At 30.4% G+C, this 25,516-nt stretch overlaps 1 protein-coding gene across 6 annotated transcripts in view; it reads left to right on the top strand.

Annotated features, from left to right (window-relative positions):
- Positions 1 to 25,516, top strand: part of ken (zinc finger and BTB domain-containing ken and barbie protein) — an 80,062-nt gene that overhangs the window by 33,010 nt on the left and 21,536 nt on the right. For 3 of the 6 annotated variants that reach the window (XM_088257919.1, XM_088257920.1, XM_088257917.1), the window contains exon 2: positions 11,402 to 11,513. Coding sequence is in view for 2 of the 6 variants with exons in the window: in XM_088257915.1 (XP_088114041.1) it covers positions 11,445 to 11,530 (86 nt within the window). In the remaining 4 variants the exon portion in view is untranslated. Of the gene's footprint in view, positions 1 to 1,767; positions 2,521 to 11,401; positions 11,531 to 25,516 lie in introns of those variants that run through there. The other 3 variants (XM_088257918.1, XM_088257916.1, XM_088257915.1) reach the window with 3 other exon arrangements.

Consider the following 25,516-nt stretch of genomic DNA (forward strand, 5'->3'; position numbering starts at 1 on the left):
CTGATAACCTTGCCTACATAAAATTCACAAAAAATTAAGCAATGTGTCAATCTGATACCTTGCCCTACATACCTCTGGTTTTTAAAAAAGGATCAAAGGAACAATTATTATTTTTAAGTTAATGCCTAGAAGATTTCATAAAATTAAAATACTTTGTTTATATTATAATTCATTGAAGTATATGCATGTAATATTTGACATACTAGTACGGACGTCATAAAATATTACATCATTTTTATCGTTTTTTGATAACTATTTGTTGACTAGAATAGGAACCTACCTCAAGGTAATATTTAATGCTTTTGCTTGTATCATTTCAAATAATTATAATAAAGCATTACTTATATACTCGTAAATACCAAATACGACAGTAAATAATTGATCGTGCAATGGGAGTCTAACTCATTGAGCGGTCTATTATAATCGCGTGTTTCTAATACCAATGTTTCCGTCTCGGTATTTACTATATTTCCAATGTGCGAGAATGAGACGTCTGTAGTTCAGTGGGTTACGGACAATTGTTAAGCCTTCATCTCACGGTAGCTTTATTCGTACACAAATAGTAAAGTTTGTGTGATAGTGAAAGTGGTAGGTTATATTCGATAATTCGGCAGATAATATTAATGTGGATCTTATAAGGTTATAAAAAACACGTTTTGTCGCGATGCATAATTTATTCAAGTAATCAAAAAGCAGTTTGAAATTAAATTTTGAAACTGTTTTGTTTCATTCATTTATTATGGAGACTAACCTCTCTATTCATTTGTTGTTTGTGTACAGTATATTTATTTTTTAAATTAATTTATGTTTAATTTGTAGAGCACCACAATTTACATATTAAATATTAAAATCAAACACTATTTTTTACGGTCTACTTAGTCGTATATTTTATTTAAAAAAAATTAAATTAAAATTTTTTTTTGTCAGTTGCTTCACAATTTGTGATTTCTTATACCTATAAAAAGACTCTCAGTTTATCTGATCTTCACAGTTTGAAAATGCCCTAACAAGGCGAAATAATTATTACGAATTTATTTCTGTTTAAAAAAATATATACGAATTAGTAGACCCTAAAATTAGTGTTTGGTTTTCATATTTAAAATATATTTCACCTAATATTCGGGTTATTGGTAGCACAAAATAGAGATCAAGCATTGAAAATTTATTGGTTTATGAATTGAAATATTTATTGAAATTTTCAAGTAAATTTGAAGTTTAAAAACTATTATTCTAAATCTTATTCTTGCCTTTAGATTTTTACAATTTTGTCTGTTTTATCCATTTCAGTAGCAATCTTGAACAGTATTATTCACATTGAATAATCAATTACTCATTGAATAAATAAATATTTGCATTACTTACCTGTCTAGAAGGTTGCGTTTTTTTCTCACTTGCCCAAAATTTTCGACGGAGATATATATAAATATAATATAAATATATACATATCGACTTGTGACTGATATTTAGTAATTTACTTTTACAAAGTAAGGTAGTTTGTTATGAATATTTTAAACTATAATTTACAATATTACATTATTATATTTACATACCTATCAGTTTATTTTATCTTTTCAGATGATAACACTTACAAATTGCGTTGTCAAAAATGTAAAATACTTAATAGAAAGTAAACAAAGTGACTAATTTTCCTTTCATTCCTAGAAAAGCGTCGAATAGGACATAACACATTTTCTTATCATGCAGCTATAGATACGCGTCTGATTTTTCACCACCATGTATAAGTGCCAGCATTGGAGAGTGTGCGTTAGTTCGTCAGTATACAGCGTGTTGCGTTCGTGTGTCGGTGTGTTTTATTATAGACCACAGTGACTAGGAGTTAACTTTCTAAAACTGAACGCGACCTTGAAATGTGAGCTATTACAAAACCGTTGAGCGGTTACGTTAAACTACTACACGCAAAGAAACCACCACATCGGTACCGCCGTGAGTGAACTCATAGTATGTAATAGTAATGTATTCAAACAGTCTCTACATTATCACTTCTATTACGTATTCCACTCACACTCGCGCAAGTGCTTCAGATACCGCGAATACTCTTTTATACGGGGTGTGATTTACTTGGGCACAAATAATCAATTGAAAAGATTGCAATTTTACAAAACTTTATACAGTAAAGCCTCGAAGGGTGACCATTAAAGCTGAAAGTCCTTTTTTATTAATTCCTTTTGATTCCTTTTTTATTATATACGTTATGTTTGCTCTTTTGAAGTTTTGAGACATATTTTGTTTTTATCATGGCTTCTGAAAATTGTTTATATATTGCGAATCTTGAATTTAAGCTTGTTATAATATTGACACGACGTTTTTATTCAATTTTTTACATTTGACCGGATTTTTTGGCTGTTACATCCGAAGTTAGTTAAATAGAGGTCCACTATATCGAAGTTTTACTGTACTTACATTCATTTGTGTTTTTCGGTATTCGTGCGATAATGTGCAATTGAAACGAATCTTATTTCGAGTTGATGAACTTCTATCATCACACGCTTCCATCCAAAGGTAGGCAAAGAGGATAGAACTCCACACACTTGTATGTCTTGGCTCTCACTCCCAGCTTTCTCAACAGCCATATATCTACTCAAACGTGCCTTTTGATTACGTCACACGTTATATTTACGATAAATCATGATAGATTCAATGCTTTATTTTCAGCTTAAAGTAACATCAAGGTGCATCGTTTTTGGACCTACAGCTAACATAATTAATATTATTGTTCCTCCATGCAGCTCGCTGAATTAATATACCTACAAAGTTAACTATGATATTGAGAGTTTCTATTGTTTCCTATTGTTTATTCAAAATGAAAATTGTCGGCGTTAGAGTCCCGCAAGTAGATGTGGTGCGAGTAAAAAACGATTGATATTTTAATTATATACGTAAGGATGTAATGGTTGTTTTCTATCTGCTTAAAAAATTTATTATGCTCCACGTTCGACAGTTTTTTAATGAAGACTACCATATATGTAAATATCTTATATTTAATTATTCTAAGCCATGTTTTTATTCCACAATATTCGAAAGATTTTTACATCTCATTATTAATTTAATTAGTATGTTTCTTAAGGTAAGATGATAAACTACCTGTGCTCCAGTAAATAAATTTCAAAATGAAGGTTCGACAAACTTATGCACGATATATGTTCAGTATGGTAATAGTATACCACACCCTGTATAAGCAATCACAACATGTTTTTTCACACACCGCAGTTTGAATCACATCAGCTATTTGCCATTTTCCTCCACTTTTATGAATTCACGTACAAAGATCAAGAAGATAGGGGTTTATTTAAATATTTTATTTGCAAAAAGCATCCAGTCCTATGCATGTACACTTATACCGCCAATATTCTAAGAAACTTAATCCATTTACTGTTAAATCAAACACCTTCGGAAGAAGATGAATAGTGGATTACCTACTTAAAATTCACAATTCAACGAAAATGAATGAAAAATATAATAAAATAATACAAAATATTAAATCTAATTTTACTCATTGTAATATATTTTTTAACCATGAGATTTGCTCTTCAAAAGTTGTTTAGGGGAAATCGGAGGAAGGTAGTTTTATTGAAAATGCTCTTACTGTTGTATTATTATTATTAGTATTATTTTATTTTTTCCTGACATATTCGCTCATAGCGTTATAAGCGCTGCTCATTTGCAAGAACAACGTCACTTCTCGAAATTGATTGTTTTTTTTAAAAATAAGTTTTTTAATCGATATATGTACATACATAATTTGTTTGGTTGTCACGTCGCTATACAATTTTTTTAAAATCATTGTATGGAATTACGAATTGGTAATACGTACATTAATCCATGGTTTAATGCATAACTATTGGTTTTCTAGAGATTGTTTACAAACCTCGCTTAATAGTCAAAATTTAATCGTTATATTCGTAAATTCATAAATTTCAGAAACTTGAAAAGTTGTACTAATGAATTTGATCTAAACAACTAACTAACCATCTCGCCGCTTCCCCGCAGGGGTAAGTAGAGAGATTAGAACGCCAAACCACTCTGTCTTTTCAAACAATCTTCGCCTCTTCCAAATCATGCATTTCCTCATACAGATCCGCCGATTGTTCTGACTCCAGTCCTCTTCAATCCCAAGTATTTGAAAAACTTTATTATATAATTTTTCATCGGTCTTCCTTTATTATTGGACCTGTGTGAAGTAGTACCATAAACGGTGCAGGCAGTTTCATCAAGTTACTAAGATAACTATGGATCAAAGTATGTGGTATGCTTGGGATAACATACAATATAAAGATAGAAGATTAAAATTAACGAATCTGCAGTATCATTGAGTGACGTACATAAAATTTTACTTGATTTGTGAGGAAATTGGTTGGCCAAATTGCACGGACATAATATTAAAAAAAATAATAAAAACAGTACCTTTTCTTCAAAATGCAAAAACAACACTTTCTGCCCTGTAGCGGGTAAATATTAAATTTAAAATATAACGCTTTTGCTGGGATATAGCCATTTTCTGGGCATTCCGAAAACATGCACAACTGAAAATTATGACGTTCTTGAAAGGAGTGAGCGATATCTGACGATACTTACACAGTAAAAATACTTCTCCAATAAAATTTAACTGTAACTCAAGTTATCAATTTTATCTATTTAAAATTAGAACAATTTTTTGTGTAGAATGAATTTATCTAGGGTAAAAACTCAAATTAAAATATTCATATCCGCATTTCACATACAATACATTTTATTTATCTTACTTTTTTCTGTTTTATTTATTCAGCCACTAGATTTTAATTTCATTAATTGAATCGGCATTGACTTTGTGATAATCCGAAAGAAATAGTGGTATTTACCAAGTAAAACAGGATTTTAACTCTACAGGTGTTTGTGGGGAGAATGGTGAAAGTGTATAAAGTGATCACTTAAGCCTGCCAAATGCCAGGTTATAAGCCCTGAAATTTTCCGACTTAAAAGCAACATGTTAAAAACAAAAGATGTTTCCTTTCAGTTCAACACCTACATATAATATATGTATAAGTATCTTTATTTTCTTTTCCCAAACAAAAAGTAGTAGGTACGCGCGTAAGTTTTTTGAGGTAGGAACTTCTAAAAAAAATCTAGCTATCTTTCCTTATTGCACGCTATCTAGTATTTATCCTAGATAAAACTAGTAAACCATTTTGGATATTTTTCTATCATTTATCTAGTGAACGCGATAATCATAAAAAATAACACCCATGTTTGATGGTATGTATTATCTATTATAGGTACATATTTATGTATGTAAGAGATTATTACAAAACTGTCAAGGTGTATATTAATTTGTGGGCGTTTATTTAGAAATAACATAAACATGTACGCGAGTGTGTATATGTATTAGAATAGTTTTTGCGATTATTACTTTCAGGGTCAATGTCGGCTATCATTGTCAATTTTTTCATGATTTTATAACACTGGGTATAAATAACATGTAATTTTAAATACTCCCACATATGTTTTATTTATTTTATTTGTATCAATAAAAAATTAAGCTTCATTTTAATTTTATTGCTTGGAAAAAATCGTTTCTAGAATGACATAAATAACTCATTCGGACCAAAATTATCTTATATAACTATTCTTTTACATTTTTGTAATTTAAAAAAATATATATTAGATCACGTACCTACTTCAATATGACAGGACAAGCAACAACATAAATAACAGTTGGTTGTGTTGTGGTCCCGTGGTTAGTGTCGCGGACTCTTAAGTCAAAGTGTCAGAGTCTTCTCGGTTCGATCCTACTCTACCACAATTTGATACCTATTCCTAATAATTACCCGCTTAGGCTCACAGATATAGTATAAAATTGAAATATTTGTAAAAATAATAAAAACACAAATATTTCTCTTTATTAAAAACAAAACATCAAAAATACATTCTTTGTTTGAGAATTTTATGTCAAATCAAACATTGATGTACCACCAGTACATATGGTTCTTTATTTTCGTATAAATTATTGTCCTTTTTCAACAGAGTGAAAGAAAAATAGCATGCCATAATTTGTCACGAAAATAATACGTAGACTCTAAAATCAGTGTAAGTTTATTTATCGAGTTGATTCAAAATTTCCATTTTAAAACATCGTGAAAATACCATGAAAAATGTTCAGTTGGCATATCTTTTCCAGTACTAGTTGAAAAAAGTAATTTAAAGAACTCATTTACTTGTAGTTAATTTTTTTTTCTAATGTTACCCTACGGTATTATAAATAAACAATAATTTTAATGTCATCAAATAGTAAATAACAGAATATAAATTTGCTAACCATAATATTGAACACAACAAAAATACCAAGAAATGTAACCTGTCGATCTATTAAAGTAGGTACCCTCAATTTTTTACATTTTTAGCAAAAGTATCGGGCGTGTTAAATATTTTCATCTAATATTGGTCATAAATAAAAAAGTATAAATACATATTTTTATATATTTATAAACTTTTCAAATCCCTATCCAGTTAGATAAATTGGATACAGGGGTTTCGTTCAGTCTGAACTCCATTTTTGTATGGACTAATCGTTACAAGATCAAATATTTAACGAAATTCTTTAAAACGGATGTAAAAGCTTAATTTTTAAAACTTTTATTGTTGGATCTTTGGTTTGTTTTACACTTATTAAATGTAAACGCACAAGTTAAAAATACAGTCATACATATTACGGTTATATATTTTATTCTATCGTAAAAAGAAAAATAAAACACTTTTTTAAAATTATTTTCTAAGTTTATGTATGAAAAAACGTAATGTTTACATTAATAGATTTAAAAAATAGTGATTTTATACGAATTTGTCCAAATAAATTTTCATTACAATTATATAATCAAATTTAATGTTTCCAACCGGTTAAAAAATGCAACAGATGTCGCGGAAATTGCGCTTTGTAATGAACTTGTAAGATTTCTATTTTAAGGCTTCAGAGGGTGACCTTGACCTCGTTTTTGGTGTTTGTTTTATTTATATACGTTTAAAACAAATGCAACAAAAGTATTTAATATCATTAACATTAATGTACTTCAATAAAATCTTGTATCAATTATTATAATGGTTTTTCCCCTATTCCAAAAAAAAAAATATGGAGTTGATCAAACACGGAAGAAGAAAAATTCGTTCGAATATTTTGTGAGAAAACTTTATTTCATTTCAAAGAAATTTTATTTTGTGGTCATATTACAATAAAATCATGGTATTAGTTATCAAGAGGTTCGTTTCACATCATCTTAAAAATTACTTTTTTCAATCAATCTTTTCATCGAATTTCATTAATTGGAATTTTATTCTCAGGTAAAATTATTCTTCAATAATAAGCAAAGCGTGTATTGAATGCTCAGAAGTATCTAGGCTTTTTGACTGATCTCTTTCAACGCAAATTTATTTTATGAACTAAATGACAAAAATTATAGAAAATATGAAACGAAATTGTATCTCCATTTTACTGCAAGCAATGCTGTATGCATGTTTAAATTTATGTATGTAAAAACTAGATCTTAAGACTTTTTATTTCACATACTATAACCCAATTACGTCAGAGGGAGTCGTTCTGCGAATCTCATTTTCAGCGATTTTTAATATTGAGATCGTTGCAACCATTGAAAAGCTCGACTAGTACAAGCGTTTAAAATGAAAGTTTTTCTTCATAAAATTTGTTAAAATGATCCACCATTTCTTTCAATTTTTAAACTCAAGCGTTTCCTTACACCTGTTTTTATAGTCTCAACCTGGATGTATTTACTAACAATGAAAATAACTTACTTATCCTTTTATCTATATAATCGCGGAGCAATAAGATATTAGTATCTTCTTCTTCATGACCCATCTTCTTCTCCTTCCTGACACATCTAATCGTCCTTGTAGTCTATTGAGGTCAGCTCTCCTCGTCGTTAAATTGTAGGTCCTTCTATCATTGATAAAGTCACCTAGGCCATTCCTCCGAATCACGTTATCTTTTTATAGCATCCATGAATCCTTCGGTCTTCCTCTAGATGTTTTTCGAGGAAGATCCACTGTGATTATCTGGTTAACAATATAGTCAGGTTCTCTGCATCCTATTTGCCCATACCATTTCAATTGCTTTATCCATACTTTTGATGCATCTAGGCTTCCACGAATGATTGAACTCTTTGCTTTGTCTCCAAGGGACACTCCAGCTCACCATCTAAACATTCGCATTTTGTTTTGTGTTTTAAATCATTAAAATCGTATTAGCTTCAATGTTATATTTCAGCAGTTTGTTGTAAACGTATTTGGATTTTTTTAATAAATAAAATGAAGTATGAAAATGAACCGCAAAAATATATTTAAATAAACAGACATGTACACTGGTACTAAGGGGAAACATGAATTCAAACAAATGTAATGATTTTTATTATAAAATTTGCTCATTGCGTATTATCAGATCTAAGTATGAAAACAATCATATCAATACCGCTTTCTTCCTCAGATAATACTTTATTTTGTTTTTGTAAGATTGTGTTTAATCAAATGGCAAGTATAGAATAAATTTTTGCGTATGTATGCTCAAACAAGGACCGCCCATTTTTAGCGATTGTTGCTAGACTTGATATTGATTCTATTTACATTACAAAGTAGGAGTGAGAGAGATTTGTGAGATAAGCTGCTATTGGTGACATTATTGAGGTTTGATCATTCGTTTAATGTCATGTAACTAGCTATCTAACTAACCATCACGCCGCTTCCCGCAGGGGTAGGCAGAGTGAATAGAACGCCACATCAATCTGTATTCGCAAACAATCTTCCACATTCATGCATCTTCTCACCCGCCGATATTCCGACTCCCGACCTGTCCAAGCCCAAGTATTTGAAACACTTGACCATGTCAAGATTTCCTCGGATTTCCTTCGGTTCTATTACCAACCACATTTGCCTCATATATACATTTTACTGTTCTTTATTCAACCATAGCAACACACCTTTGTTATTTTTATCGATATATATATATATATATATATATATATATATATATATATATATATATATATATATATATATATATTTATATATATATATATATATAAATAAACATAGAAGTTCCAAGAATTTGAGTGGTGTTGTTGTTAATCATGGGTAGAATTGGTGAATGTTACACGTGTGTTAAGTGATCACTTTGCCTTTGACGGTCGTAAGACCCGTAAATGCCCAGACTTTCATATTCTTCTTCATCTATATTAAGATATTTAAAATAATATGAAATAATAACTTGTCATTAAATTGACAATGCCCTGTTATTGAATACAAAGATCATAAATTAATATTGTGACTTTTCTTATAAATCAAACTGCATATATTTGTAACATTAATTTTCTTCAGTGTTAAAAATCTCAATGAAGAGTTCCGGGATAAAAGAAAATCTTCCAAAGATAGCTAGCTAAGTGTCTCGTCATTTTACCCCTCTATTTAAGAAAGCATGGATATAAGAGTGACTGTTCTAAGAGTGACAGGGAAAAATGTCCCGGTCCATTGAGCTCTCTTATATCTAAGTTTGACTGTACAGATAATTTCTCTATATTTTCTAATGTATTTTTTTTTGTTACACGGGTTTACTATATCTATACAATAATTGGATTTTATTTTAATGTGTTTGTGTTGTGTGTGTCGGTACAGTTTTATTTGATTTTTTGGAATAAACACACATTTTTTCGGCACGTGGAGTCAAATATATCAATGAACTCGTATAGTTTAAAATAAGGACAACTGTAAAAATATTTAAGCAGCATGGTTCCAATGATTCTATGACAGTGCAAAATTTTTGACAAAACCAAATGTTCTGTAAATGATTTATTTTATTTCTTGTCAGAAAATTCAATGTCTTGACACAGTTCATCTTCTTCTTTGACTATCGTTTAAAAATTTTTGCAGCCTTCTCTTGTTTGGGCTTTTCAGTTTACTTACTACCCGCGACGGGGACAATGTCATCGATCCATCTGTTCTGGGGCCGGCCTATTACTCTCTTCATGTCCCATGGTCTCCACTGCAGAACTCTGGATGACTGTCTATTATCTATCTCACAATATTTCCATATAAGTCTGGCAATACGATCAACCACATCAACATCTTTTGTTCAGGACTAATTTTCTTAATTCTTATCTCGTAGTCGTACAGGAGAAAGTGACCAACTACCAAAACATAAAATTTTCAGGAGGGCCATTAAAGTCATTTTTGCTTGGCAAAAAAATAAACATCTATGCAGTTAGTCATTTTTAACAAGTCAATATATTTAACTTCCATGTTTAAAATCCTTTGGGATTTTTTCAGGGCAATATTAAGCTAGTAAGATATCAAATAGTTAATGATCACGTTTTTGTAAAACAATGCACTTGGTCACTTTCTCCTGTATGACAACGATCTGCCAAACTAATGCATAGCATGTGTTTATCCATAGATCGCTGTGTTCATCTTAATTTATGTATGGTCCTTGCGGTAAATGTGATAGCTTCAACATTACACGTAAGAACCTAACCTCAAACAATTAAATTTATCAATATCTGTGATTCAGTATTAGCATTCAGTATTTTTTCCGTACAAGAAAAGGTTCCCGGTAGAACTTTGTATTGCCAAATTCTTTTCCATACCGCACGTTCAAATGACTTACCGTGCATATTTTAGTTTGCACGTGATTTTGTATATTATCGTATGATTGAGTATTTCAAATACTAAATTTAGTTGATTAAGAAAGTATTCAGGTCGGGAGTCAAATTAATGGACGGGTATTTATGAAGAGATGCATAAATATGAAGAAGCGAAGATTGTTTGCAAAGCAGAGAGGTGTGGTGTTCATTTTTTTCTCTTTCCTGCGTAAAGTGACGTAATGAGTTTTTAATGATTAAATTAATAAATTTCTTTGGATCCTTAATTTATTATGAGTTTCTCTGGTTTTGTATTACAAAATTTTATATTTGCTTTCTATCATATATTTTACATAGGTTCATACAAAAAATATTTATTGAAATGTGGACTATATCTAACAATCTGATATTTACGATTTATGTGGGAAAATTATGTTTTTAACCATAATAAAATATCGTTGTCATACGTTTTTTTAATCTCTCTTTGTTTATAATTCCTTAAGAAAGAAATTTAATTTCATACAATAAAAATACATTTTTTTATTATTTATCTTCCTTTCTAATGATTATTTTTTAAGCAAATTGAAGTTTTTACAATCAAAATATCTCGTTGTTATTTTTTTAAATAATTTTCCCTTTATTGATTATCTTGAATGGAAAATATATTTAAATATTGTAGATATATTTAATTACCCTTCCTTTTATGTTTTTTTTTTAGAAGCAAGCAATAAAAATATATCGTTAAATTTTTTTAATAATCGCTTATTATTTTACAGACAAAATAATGCATCTCTTTTGGAGCGGTAATCTACACGTCCCATGATTCTCCACCCCGTCAGCTATTGGTGGATACCAGATCTATGCATTCGACAATTTGACAATCACCACGTAAGATTTCAAATCACGTAATAATTATTTGTATTTTTCATGTATGTATATAAAATATACCAATTGCCTTAGTAACTAGAAGTGATATAAAAAAGTGTTACTAATAACTAACTGTGACTTTTTCGGTAACCGATTTGTTTGGCATTCGTTATCAAGTGAAGTTTTACTTTACTCTTGACGAAAATGTAAATAAGTCGACAGTAAGTAACCATTATAAAGAAAATTATTTAAAAAACAAACTTGCTATTTTCGGATGACCCTTCTGCACTATGATGATTTATCATAACTAGTATTTGTATTTTACATTTGCTGACGTTCTTATCTAGAAAGTAATTGTTGTGAAGATTGAAATTTTTGCCTACTATACATATCCTCATTCTCAAAAATTATTTTTGTTACAATAACAAAAGTATTGACTTTGAATTCATAATATGCGCATTACCATACACATATATCTTTTTCTTCTTCTTCCTCTTTTCGCTCTTGGGATGTTGACTCCCAGCTGTCTTTCCACCTTTTTGGAGGTCTGCCTGGGGGTCTGCGTTCTTCAGGGTTTCCTTGAAGGGCGATCTTCTCGTCAATATTGTTTTAGAAGAAAATAACTAAATTTATGCACTTGTTTCACATAATCTTTATTTTTTATGCAAATTTTGTAATCTTGTAATTCCTCCCTCTCTCCCCGTCTCTTACATAAAATTTCTCTTAACCTTTTTTTTTCATTTTAATATCAAAATGAATACTATTGGCAATTGCTTTCGCCGTGTGCAGATGGCAACACAATCGTTTCCAGTACGCTTGCAAAAGTGCGTCACGAGTTGACTAGTCTCTTTTTACCTCAAGTAACGAAATATCCCTAAAAAACTTGACGCATCTTTGAAATTTCACTCCCCATTCTCGTCCAATCATCGATTATCGAACCGCCACCTAAGAATTCAGATATTGGTCTCCCATTATACTTTAATGGGATAGCTGTTGATAAACCAATATACGTACATAATATATTTCATAATTTTCTACATTTTAATATATTTCTACATGACACGACTATGATCTCGCATTAAACGTTAAAAATGTTGCCGATTTGCCAATGGTAAACCAATATGTATGATATTTTATGATGGATTATTAGATTACCATAATAACTATAATAATCCCTTACCGCACCCCAATGGTGCATAGGGCACTGATTCATATAAACGCAGTGTTATCTCGATCGATTACACATGAAGGAAAGGTGATCAGCCCTCCACTTCAGGTACCAGTCCAGTGTAATATTGAATAAATATTAGAGTGAAAAAATCACTTATATTTATTAAACCCCCCTGGGAATCGAACCCGGGACCTCCAGAACGGTAGGCGAGCATGCTGACCATTACACTACGGAGGCGGACAAAAATTTAGATTAAAACCAATATTTTTAGCTTTTCCACTTTATTTTTATTTGACCAGCGACCGGATTTCGTCGTTACCGAGATCATCAGACTGGTGTCAGTGGATAATATAAATCTATTTTATAATGGGTTTCGGTTTTCGATTGTTATTTTGCATATTTTGCATTTTTTGTATAAATATTAATATTGTTACAACACAAGTCCAAAATAAAAAGTTATCTATCATTACTTGAAATGATTCAAGCTTGAAATTGATAAAATAAAAATAAAATGTTTAAATTTTTACATACTTCATGTTTTAACTGACGAGGAAAAGATACCGATAATCTCTTCAAATCGTGTTGTACTAACTTTGCGTTACGCAAAACTTTTTACTTGGGTTCGGAGCAGTCTGAGCACCGCCATTGGTCGCGTCATACTTTTATTTCGTTCTGTAATGAAAGATAAACGCTATGTAAACGACTCTCCAAGTATGACAATAATTTCTCATAGATCGGGGACCTTGAATTTAGTTAGCACTTCATTCGAGACAAAAACGATTCAGCTGGTTTATTTTTCGTGTAGGAAGGCTTGTGTACGTTACGCTTTATTAGGTAATTGCAAACTACTTTTGATTCTCCTTTTCCTTGACAAAAAAGTTCTCGCTTCCTTGACTTTCAAATGCTTTTACGAGTGCTGAACAGTGAGATATATCCTTGAAATATTTTTAACACCTACACGCTCGTATATAAATGTTAATTTTATTCCAAAGAAAACTAGATTTATGCGTGAGAATAATGTACTCTCATAACAATTGATTTTTATTATTAAAAAACTTCAATCAATCATTACGTGTATTTTTTCTACAAAATTGATACATATAAATTTTCAGGGTTTCGACTATTTAGTTATTTATTTCCTTTTTATTGAAATAAATGTACTTCAAACTCAAATTTTTAATTTCACTAATTAATTCGGCATTCACTTTGTGGTAAAATCTATATTTTTTTAATTTAAGTTTTACTTAAGCTATCCTTAAAATCTATTCATTTTATTAAGCATGGATTTCAGTCTTCTTTTTACATCATATCTTCGTTACATGTATGAATTTCCGTTCCTTAACCCCCCCCCCTCTATTTATTACCCTATCGACCTCTATATATACCCCTAAATACTGTTTGTTCGTTAGTTTTAATTTTCACCTGTAGATGATTCGTTTATAATAAAATAAAACTCATTGAGTGGTTCATTACAAGTGTTTAATTTTTTTAAAATTATCAACATTTCACTTCACAAAATTAATGCCGAATCAATCAATAGTGTCATTTATGATTTCATTTGGAATTCACTGTTTTTTTAGTGCAGTACATAACATATCTAGAATACGAGTTGTCTTTTTTATTGAGGTTAGGATTCTGGAAACAGAGTGAAAGGTGCACTAAAATCAGTTTTAGCAAATAAAAATCTATCAGCGGAAGCTAAACTGGCAGTACACAATGGAGTTCTGGTTCCAACCCTTATGTATGGAAGCGAAGCATGGAGTTGGCAAAAGAAGGATGAAAGCAGACTGAATGCAGTCAAAATGCGATCCCTCAGACGAATGTGTGGCAAAACGATGTTTGATAGATGTTCGAATGATGAAATAAGGAAAGAATGTAAGGTTGAGATAAGCATTATCCATAAAATTAAGAAAGGTGTGTTGAGATGGTTTGGACATGTGGAGCGTATGAGTGAAGAAAGAACGGTTAAACAAATTTATGAGGCGAATGTAGTTGGAAAAAGAAGCAGAGGACGACCGAGGAAAACTTGGCACAATCAGGTATGTCAAATACTTGAAAGCGGCCAGGTCAGGAGTTGTAATAATCGTCGGACATGTATGAGGAGATGCATGAATGTAGAAGAGGCAAAGAATGTTTGCAAAGACAGAGTGGTGTGGCGTTCGATTCTCTCTGCCTACCCCTGCCGCGAAGCGGCGTGATGGTTAGTTAGTTAGTTAGGATTCTTAAAACATTTTTTTCCTCATACATACCTTCCGATTATATCAGTTCCTGACTTGTCCACGCCTAAGTATTTGATGTAACTGGTCAGTTTTCCTCAGTCTCCCTTTGTTTCACCTCATATATTTCTTTCACCATTCTTCCATATGCCTAACCGTCTTAACACACTTTTTTTTTTTCGATAATGCTTCTAACTGAAGCCTTGCATTATTTCCTTATAATACTATTCAAGCATCCGTCATATGTAGTTTTGCTATACATTCGTCTGAGTTGTCGCATTTTTCCATCAAGGTTTAACATGTAATCTGATCAAGACCGGATTCAGCATTCACTTTCTTTCTTTTGCGTGGGTTTGAACGATTGATCGTGTGCAGTCTACACAATTAAATTGAATATAAGATTTTTTGGTTAATTTATGTTACTTATTATGCATTTTATCGATTAGTTTTTTCATAAAGTATCACCTTATAACTGCGAATCAAATGCGCAATTATTCCTGTACACGTACACATACTTGCATAATATGTAACCACAAAGCTCCAACTGCATGTTTGTGGAACGGAGCATTAACGATGAAATCCAATCTTTATTATTCAAGTTTTTTATCCGACTTCCAAATGTTGTGTATATATTTTTAGACTGTATATAGTGTGTATGTAATTTTATTAGAGTTGATTGTACTGCAGATTTAATAACTGACATATCGAGGCATTTCAAGGATGTTGAATCGACTAATACTCGTATCATGAATGGTTGCCTTCACTAAAAACCTTCTAGTGGGCGATTCCACGCAAAATTTGCGTACCCAAATAACCTTATTATGTTTATGAACTAAAAAAACTACAAATTGAAAATAATTCAATTTTAAATTGTTCGTATCATGGTTTTTAATAAAAGGTTTTCAATTATAATTTTGATTTTTATAATAGAAAGTAACGATGTAATCATTTAGGTATGTTTAGGAAAATAGGGCGGTGAACTAAACAATGTAACATTATTTACTACTTACGGCAAAAATATATATATATATATATATATATATTTTTTTACATCTCAATATAGATGAAGAATAATATGGAAGTCTGGGAATTTACGGGGCTTACGACTGTCATAGACTGGTATAAGTGATCGCTTTACACACGTGTAACATTCACCTATTCTACCTATGATTGACAACCATACAACTATGAAAAATAACTTCTTTAATTGGAGATAATCCAGATTTGTGAACATGTATTTGGACATACTCAATATGTTGTAAATATATTAAGGTGTTTGTAAATTATTATTTCAAACTTCTAAGAAACCTAAATTACTATTTATTCTCTTTTGTCATATCTATATATTTAAATGCGGTTTTAATTGTCAGTCAGTTGGTTTTAGTCAGTTGTTTTTAAACAACAAAAGTTTAGTTTTCAGTCAGTTGGTTTTAAACTACAAAAAAAACAACCAGATGTGACCTAAATATACAAAACGATCTCAATGACTAGAATTGAAATATTTAGGAATAAAAATATGAGAAGAACATGTGATGAAATTATTTAAAAAAATAACATAAGTGCTTGAGATAAACTTATATATAGAATAGCCCAAGCATTTTTCTTTCACGTGTAAAGAAATATATGGTAATCGTATGTGTGTAAGTGTATTTGTTATTTATAGCTGGAAACAATCTACCTATGTTATAACATCATTATGTATGTTGTATACAAAATATTACTTTAGGATTTGAAGCATCCGGTTTTGCTAAATGACTTTATGATATTTTTTTAAAGGAAAGTATACTTAGTAATTTAATATGGTTTCAGAATACGTGAATGTCTGATTTAAAAATATATATATTAGGTAATCTGTGGAAAACACATAATTGTTTTTAAAATTTATGGAGGTGATCTTTTATTTTTAATTTTAACATATAAATTTGAGAATATGCTAAAGGTTAAATTGTTTATAATGCTTTAATATTCAAGTTTTTAATTTAATAAATTATTACAAAAACAAGTATAAATCATATCGCATAAAATTATTGTCATCCCTACGACAGAACTTGCAGATTAAGCAGTGCTTTAAAAATCCTTTAATTTACTTCTAGTTATCTCAAATTAATTAGATATAAAAATAAATCAATTGCATAAGACCACTATTTAGTTAATTAATGTTAACAAGACTAGTTTCGTGAACATCTGTAGTTCTCGAAACTAGTCATGTTTTTCATTAATGAACTCAAAGTCTTATACAAGTGTTTCATTTTAAAATTTAAATTATCATGTTATTTCATTGCGGAGTCAGTAAATTTAAAATGAAGTAAAATTTTTGTTTTGCATGGTGATTTAGTATCGGATTTTCGGGTTAAATACTATGCTTCCAAATGCTTGGCCAAACCTTATTTTAAAATGCATATTTATTTCAAGTATTACTAATATGTTGCTATTAGAGTATATGTATATATGTACATACATATATATATATATATATATATATATATATATATATATATATATATATATATATATATATATATATATATATATATATATATATATATATATATATATCTGTCCGCCTCCGTAGTGTAATGGTCAGCATGCTCGCCTACCGTTCTGGAGGTCCCGGGTTCGATTCTCAGGGGGGTTTAATAAATATAAGTGATTTTTTCACTTTAATATTTATTCAATATTACACTGGACTGGTACCTGAAGTGGAGGGCTGATCACCTTTCCTTCATATGTAATCGATCGAGATAACACTGCGTTTAAATGAAGCAGTGTCCTGTGCACCATTGGGGTGCGTGAAGGGATTTATATATCCCTTCACGCACCCCAATGATTTATAAAGTACAGGGGTAAAAGTAGGTACCCACAATACGGGTTTGCAAAAAGATGGAAATCCATTCACTCCATTCCTTCGATAATTTCTATTATTCTTTTGTTCAAATGCTCACGTTTCTTCCTATCTCATTTGGAATCTTTTTTATTTCTCAGTTCCTGCTTTGAAGAAAAAGTTGTATGAATTTATTTTCTCAAGGCCACGAATTGTATTTTTTACCATTCTCTCACACATGCTCCAATCCTTAAACTCAATCCAATGAGCAGAGCAACGGGCAATGGTAACTAGTAAAAAAACTTGCAATTGTTTGCGGAAGAGGTAATGGAATATTACGTATATTTTTACTACTTGCCTCCGATTTGCCGAGAATGACTCGTAATTATCGGTTCGAGGATGTAGCCCACTCGTTTTGGCTTTTGAAGTTGCGTGTAGTAATAGCGAGGTCCAAATTGGGATAACAATTTAATTCTTTCGCCTTGAACTGCGGCTGAATTATCATTACCAAAGATGATAGACATATCAAAGGTTTTCGATAGCTCAAACGAAGGCTTTCACGCGCGCTGCGTTGCGAGATATCGAAGGTTTATTGACTACGTGAACGAAATGCTACGTATCTACGGTTATACTTAATCGCCACTTCGTGTGACATCTGAAGGATACTATTTTGGAAGATTAATTGCTTATTTGTTGAAACTGATTGATGAAGTGATGAATAGTTTGAATTATTTTGGATGGATCTGTGTAATTAAAATTTATATTTTTTTTCTCCAAATGCTAAATTTGATGATATTTTTTTAAGTAAATGTAGATATTTTTCATTGTCTTTGTGTTTTAGTTTTCTGAACACAATATGCAGTAGGAACGAAGTTTTTTCTCTATCAGCATTGTTTTTAATTGCTTGAGAGTAACATACGTCATTTTTAAATAAAGAATGGGTGTTAACAGAATCTCATTAAAAAGTTTCATAGGTATAAAAGATGGCAGTTAATTACGGACATAAGTGGAATTGTTCGTAACTCGTTGGCTAGCTTTAAAAAATATTTCTGTAACATAAAGTAATTTATTAAAATTTATATTCTATAATATGTATTAAAATATATGATGATATTATAATTCATTCAAACCCTTATCCGCACCCGAATGGTGCATAGGGCACTGCATCATATAAACGCAGTGGTATCTTGATCGTTATCACATGAAGGAAAGGTGATCAGCCCTCCGCTTCAGGTACCAGTCCAGGGTAATATCTAATAATAATACAGGGTAAAAATTACATATTTTTTTGACCCCCTAGAAATCGAACCTCCAGAACGGTAGCAAAGTAGAAATTTTAAACGTAAGTATTTTTTTTTTCGCTTATCATTAGTGTTGAATTTTGTTTCAAATGTATTACGAATGTAAATCTTACTATATAAGGAAAAATGTACATTTTCTATAAAAATATCGATAAAATTAAGAAAGGTGTGTTGAGATGGTTTGGCGAGTGGAACGTATGATTGAGGAAAGAACGGTTAAACAAATTCATGAGGCGAATGTAGTTGGAAAAAGACGTAGAGGTAGACCGAGGAAAACTTGGCACAATCAGTTACTTTAAATACTTGAAAGCGGCCGGAGGAGTCGTAATAATCGTCGGGTATGTATGTGTAACGTATAAGAGGTGAAGAATGTTTGCAAAGACAGAGTGGTGTGGCGTTCGATTCTCTCTGCCTACCTCTGGGGGAAGCGGCCTGATGATGAGTTTTTTTTTTTTTTTTTTACATTTTCTAGTAGTTCAGATTAGACGATCGATTTTCTTGTGAAATATTTAGCAACTCTTTTGGTGTCTTTTCGATTGAACCATTAACTGTACCAAGGTTGAAATATTTATTACCAACGTGAGTCGAATTGGTATTGATTATTAAATTTATTTTGTTAACGCTAACCTCGCTTTACGCTTTCCCTACTATATTAATTGCCAATCAACGTAATACCGTACTGTTTTTCTTAAAATGACAAAGGTTGAACCCACTTCTACTAAATGAAAGTATGTACCTACATATTTTAAAATTATGTATTTACAGAAATCTTAGCATTATGTATGAAATTAAACATTTTAAACAATAATAAAATAATACAAAATTTACGTTTCATTAATTTGAAAATGTAAATTTTATGTTTGCTTGAGTATAAAAATTAATAATTTAAATGCATTTTGGGATTGTAAAAATTATATAACGATATCTGGTTTTATTGAGAATGACAATAAAAATGATAGGAAGTGAATAAATGCATTTAATATTAATAAATTTTACATGTACGTACGTGTATTTATTTATTTTTGAAGCCCAAACTTTGTGGCATTGCATCCTAATTGCGCATTTCAATAAATTATGCTTAAAATATCTAAATTATGCATATTTTTGCCAATCGGTTTCGAATTGATCGGTTACATATGACACTAATTGATTTTTTTTATTCGATAGTAGATGCAATCTTTAATTTTAAAAATTCATGTGTAATATAAAAATCCTATGCAATAAAACGGATATTTCAGAAAAAAAAGATGTGACATTTTACATTATTTTTTAATTAGTAGAATTTTTGTAAATGTCAACAACTCAACTCATTGGTGAGGTTATAAATATGGTTTCAAGTCTATTTAATATAAATAAGGAACCTGATGTATGTAGAAGTATTCCTTAGGGCTTATTTTAAGAATTCAGACTGTAAAACCCCCACGATATTAATGTCATGGTTTTATTAAAGTATTTTTTTTAAAAGTATTTTTCTCAACTTGATATGAAACATATTGCTCACTCCTTTCAAGAACGTCATAAATCAGAAATCGAAAATTTTCAGTTATGCCAAGAAAATATACTTTATCCCAGCAAAAGCGGCATATTTTTAACATAATATTTACCCGCTACAGGGCAGAAAGTGTTGTTTTTGCATTTTGAAGAAAATGTATTATTTAATTATTTTTTTAAATTTACGAAATAATTTTCAGGTTAAAAAAACCTTCAGGTTCTACCTTAAAAGATCTATTGCACAGTAAAGAATTTAATAAGAGGCTTGATATTTATTTTTAATACATTGTATTATATTTTTAAAGTTTAAAAACGTTCTCTTGAAAAATCAAGTTTTTTGATTTATGACGTTCTTGAAAGGAATGAGCGATATATCATTCTTCCCTTTTTTACGAATGAAGATGGAAGTCTGAGCATCCCTGGCCTTACGACCTGGCTGGCTAAAGTGATCACTTTATGCACGTGTGTACCGTTCACAATCTGCCCATTATTGAACATCCATATTGCGTAAATTCTCAAAACCTTTATAAGTATATGCATTGACACATTATTGAAGTACATTCGACACATTATTGAAGTGAAGGCTGATTGTTACGCCATCAGTTGAGGAATTTATAAAGCTTGCTGGGTCGTAAGCCCTGGGATGCTCAGAATTCCATCTTCTTTTATAAAAAGGGATGAATGATACATGTTCCAAATCAAGTTGAGACATTTTTAAAATTGACATCTCATCCGAAGGGTGAAAAATCAAGGGTCTTATATAAAAAATAAAAAATATTACCAATCTGAATATATAATGAAATGGAAAGAGGCTTTAAAATAATGCGAAAGGTTAAATAAATTATACACGATGATGAATAAATGTAAAAGTTATAAAGAAAGTGTGTAACAGGTTATTTGAAGGTACTGTCATGTTTTCTAACATAGCACTATGGAATTAAAATGATTTAAAAGAACTAAAATTCCATTTGAACTTTATGTATTTATTGTTAAATATAACACAGATTTTTCGAGTTGTATTTTACTGTAAAAAAACTCATAAAAATAATATTGTGGCAATTGTTTCGCCCAGTTATGGCAAATACAACTTAGTAGACTCAAAAAATCTGTGTTTGATTTAACAACTAATACATAAATTAAAACGGAGTTCTACAAATTAAACGCATAATCAATTAATAAACCATTAGAACTAATATAAAAAATATATATTGTCCGCCTTCGTAGTGTAATGGTCAGCACGCTCGGCTACCGTACTGGAGGTCCTGAGTTCGATTCCCAGGAATCAATAAATAAAAATAATCGCTATTATTTATTTATTGAAATAAATATAAGGGATTTTGAAACTAATACATAATTATTCATTATTATCCTGGACTGGAACCTGAAGCGGAGGGCTGATCACCTTTCCTACATGTGTTGACGATCACGATAATACAGCAGTGCCCTATGCACCATTGGGTTGCGGATAAGTTTTTGAATGAATTATAATATGATCATAGGGTGCAGGTAGGGTTTGAAGAAGAATAAAATAACATATTGCTAATCTAAACGAGTCGATAGAATTATAATCCATATTGATAATTATTCGCAAATAAAAATTCATACGAATGTCATCTTAATATTTTCACTTTATTTTTTTGAATATTTGAATACTTCAATTATTTGAACTTAGAAATCCTTAAATTTGAAGAGAAATCTCAAATTGCTCACTCCTTTCAACAACGTCATATATAAAAAAAACTAGATTTTTTAGGATATTGTTTTCAAAGTGTAAAAATATAATGATATGTATTAAAAATAAATATCAGACCACTATTGAACTTTTAACTATGCAACAGATCTTCTTAGGTAAAACCTGAATGCTTTTTCTTCATTTGAAAAATAATTAGTATATTTAAAATAAAAATTAAACAATTTTCTTTTCTTCAAAATGCAAAAACAACACTTTCTGCCCTGTAGCGGGTAAATATTAAGTCGAAAATATGCCGCTCTTGCGGTGATACAGTACTTTTTCTGGGCATTCCGAAAACATGCACAACTGAAAATTGACGATTTCTATATTTGACGTTGTTGAAAGGAGTGAGCGAAATGAGATAATTTAATTAAATTATTTTACTTTTTCCAACAATTTTCTGCTATTGATGTAAAATATAACTGATATATTGTATAATTATATTAATAAATATACCACCAGAAGTTAATACACTTACCTATCAGCATTTAGTCAAGTTATTGAATGGGCACTTGCCAGAAATATGGGTCATGCATTATTTGCATACAGATGTAAGAAGCGGCATTCGATAATGTTTGCGTTTATGCGTATCTTATGAATGCATTCCAAGTTATTTATGACATCTCATCAAAGATGAAGAAGAATATGGAAGTCTGGGCATTTACGGGGCTGACGACCGTCATGGGTGTAACATTCTATCCATTATTAACAACCACACTACTCAAATTCTTAAAAGTTCTATATATATGAATCAATTTTAAAACATTGTTCTTGAATCACTAGAATTTCACTAGAGACATCTATTGGTGAGTGAAAAGAAGCTTTTTACTAAGCAGAAACTCTTATATTAGTATGTGAGATCCGAATCCTGGATTATAATCACATATTTAATAATAATAAAAATGAAAATGTAATTTTCATTTTTATTATGTTAGCTTATAATTTGACCAGTTAATTTATTTACAACATTATGAGTGTGTCCAAATACTTGTTTGCAAATCTGGATTATCTCCAATTATAGGAGTTATTTTCATATTGTTTATGACATCTCATCAAAGATGAAGATTTAATTTGCAAGTTAATAATCGTTGGTCCCTCATCAAGCGCTAGAGCTTAGTTTCTTTATTGGAGAGAACTGCGTTATCAAATTTAAGATTGTAAAGGTACTCATAGAAACGACTAGAAAATTTATTAAAATTATAAAAAAAACTTTTGTAACCATATTAAATAAATATATTTTTAAACATACGTTGTATCTAAAAATATATCTTTCAAATAAAGCCAATTCGGTGGATATTAGAAACATTTTTATGCATTTTTTATATGTTTAATATTAAAATCAAACACAAATTTAGGGTCTAAACTAAGTTGTACATTTTCGTTTTTAAAACACGTAAAAATAAAATTTGTGGCAATCGTTTCACCTGTGTTTCGCCTATGAGTTTTAAAAATAAAAAATAAACTTAGTAAAACCTTAAGATCAGTGTTTGATTTTATATATTTAAAACATGAATTATGGAGTTCTACAAATAAAACGTAAAAACATAAAATAACGTTTTTACGTTTTTCTTCAAATTTAAATTACAGTTTTTATTCCTTACATTTCTAATTTATTCTTTCATATGAATGAAAAATAAGCTATAGATAAGCAATTTATTATTATTTTATAAGTCCTGTGCTTACATTTACGACGACCGTACACTAGCGTACAGTTTGTGCAATAGTAAATTGGGTTGACTGTAACAGCCATTGAGTACGCGTTTCATGCAACATAACTACTTTCAGCGCCTATAAATAGCTACTATACAAATGATCTTTAAAATTTAACTAAATCTCGAAAGCATACAAGCAATAAAAGCATTAAGTAAAAAGGATCAAGCATTTATTTGACTCAATTTTCTGTTCCCAAGTATGAAGATGGCTTTTTAATTAAGGCTCGCTTTACTGATGGTGTATTATAGAAAGTATGCGAGTTGCTAGAGTGCAGAGTAACAAGGGACTAGTTACTTGTACGGATATTATTTTACTGATGGAGTGTTTCAGGGATTTTTGTGGTTGTGGCACACTTTAGTGGTCTGGTTTGCATGTTTCTCCACTGGGTTAGTACGTTGGTTAAGAATTGCATAATACCCTCTAATATGCTAGTACGGTCAAGCCAAAAGGAAGTGGAGTAGTAAGCGATCTACCTTCACTCTTTCAAGGTCAAGCTCTTTAAAACTGGCTTATTTTTTTATTTCACTCGGTATTCAATAACTAATCACCTATAGTTAATCTCGGCTCACCAGTTTTGTTATAAAAGATGGATATTGAATAATATTTTTAATTAAGCAATATTGATTTTCTACATTCAGAATTAATCATTTTTAATAATACTCGTATAATATTTATTGTATCACACTAATTGTGTCGTTTTGTGGTCCCGTGGTTAGTGTCGCGGACTCTTGAGTCTGAGTTTCTTGATTCGAACCCACTCTATCACAATTTGATAGCTATTTATAATAATAATAATAATTTGGATAATTTGTATAGCGCCATTTTCGTAAAATACTTCCTCAAGGGCGCTAATAACAATGGGCCGCTTAGGCTTACAGAAATAGTATGGAATTGAAGAATTTTTTTAAATAATAAAAACACAAATATTTTTCTCGTTAAAAAATAAGTCCATAAGGCTAGGCAGAGATAGCAGAACGTCAAACCAATCTGTGTTTGCAAATCAATTTTTGCATTATTCACCTCATCCACATGCATGCACATCTTCTCACACATACCCACCAATTATTTCGACTCCTGGCCTGACCAAGTTTTTCTCGGTCTTCCTCTGCTTCTATTTACAACAACATTCGCCTCATAAATTTTTCGAATTGTTCTTTCTACGGTCATTCTTTCCACATGTCCAAGTCATCATAACACACATTTAATTTTATAATTAGAATGTAACTTTGTTTTAAAATCAGTATAAATATTTTATTATAGACATATAATCAGTCTTGATAAAGAAGCGGTTAGATTCGAAACCGGGAGACATTATAATTAAGTTATAAAAATATATTTATAGTGATTTTAAAACAAAGTTACATTTTAATTATAAAATAGAATATCACAAAGTCAGTGCTTCAAATATAAATTATATTATAACCTATTAATTTTATCAATAGTGCTTATCTCAGCCTCGCATTCTTTTCTTATTTCACCATCTTGAGAAATGAGATTAAATTTTCTTTCCGCCATAGCGGCGACCGAAGAGAAAAGTAAAGTGAAGCGTCTTCCTCTTGTAAAATCCGCTTTGCGCTGC

Source organism: Brachycentrus maculatus, unplaced genomic scaffold, assembly GCF_059751285.1.
Source record: "Brachycentrus maculatus isolate JH-2025_06_01 unplaced genomic scaffold, ASM5975128v1 h1tg000089l, whole genome shotgun sequence".
Lineage (NCBI taxonomy): Eukaryota > Metazoa > Arthropoda > Insecta > Trichoptera > Brachycentridae > Brachycentrus > Brachycentrus maculatus.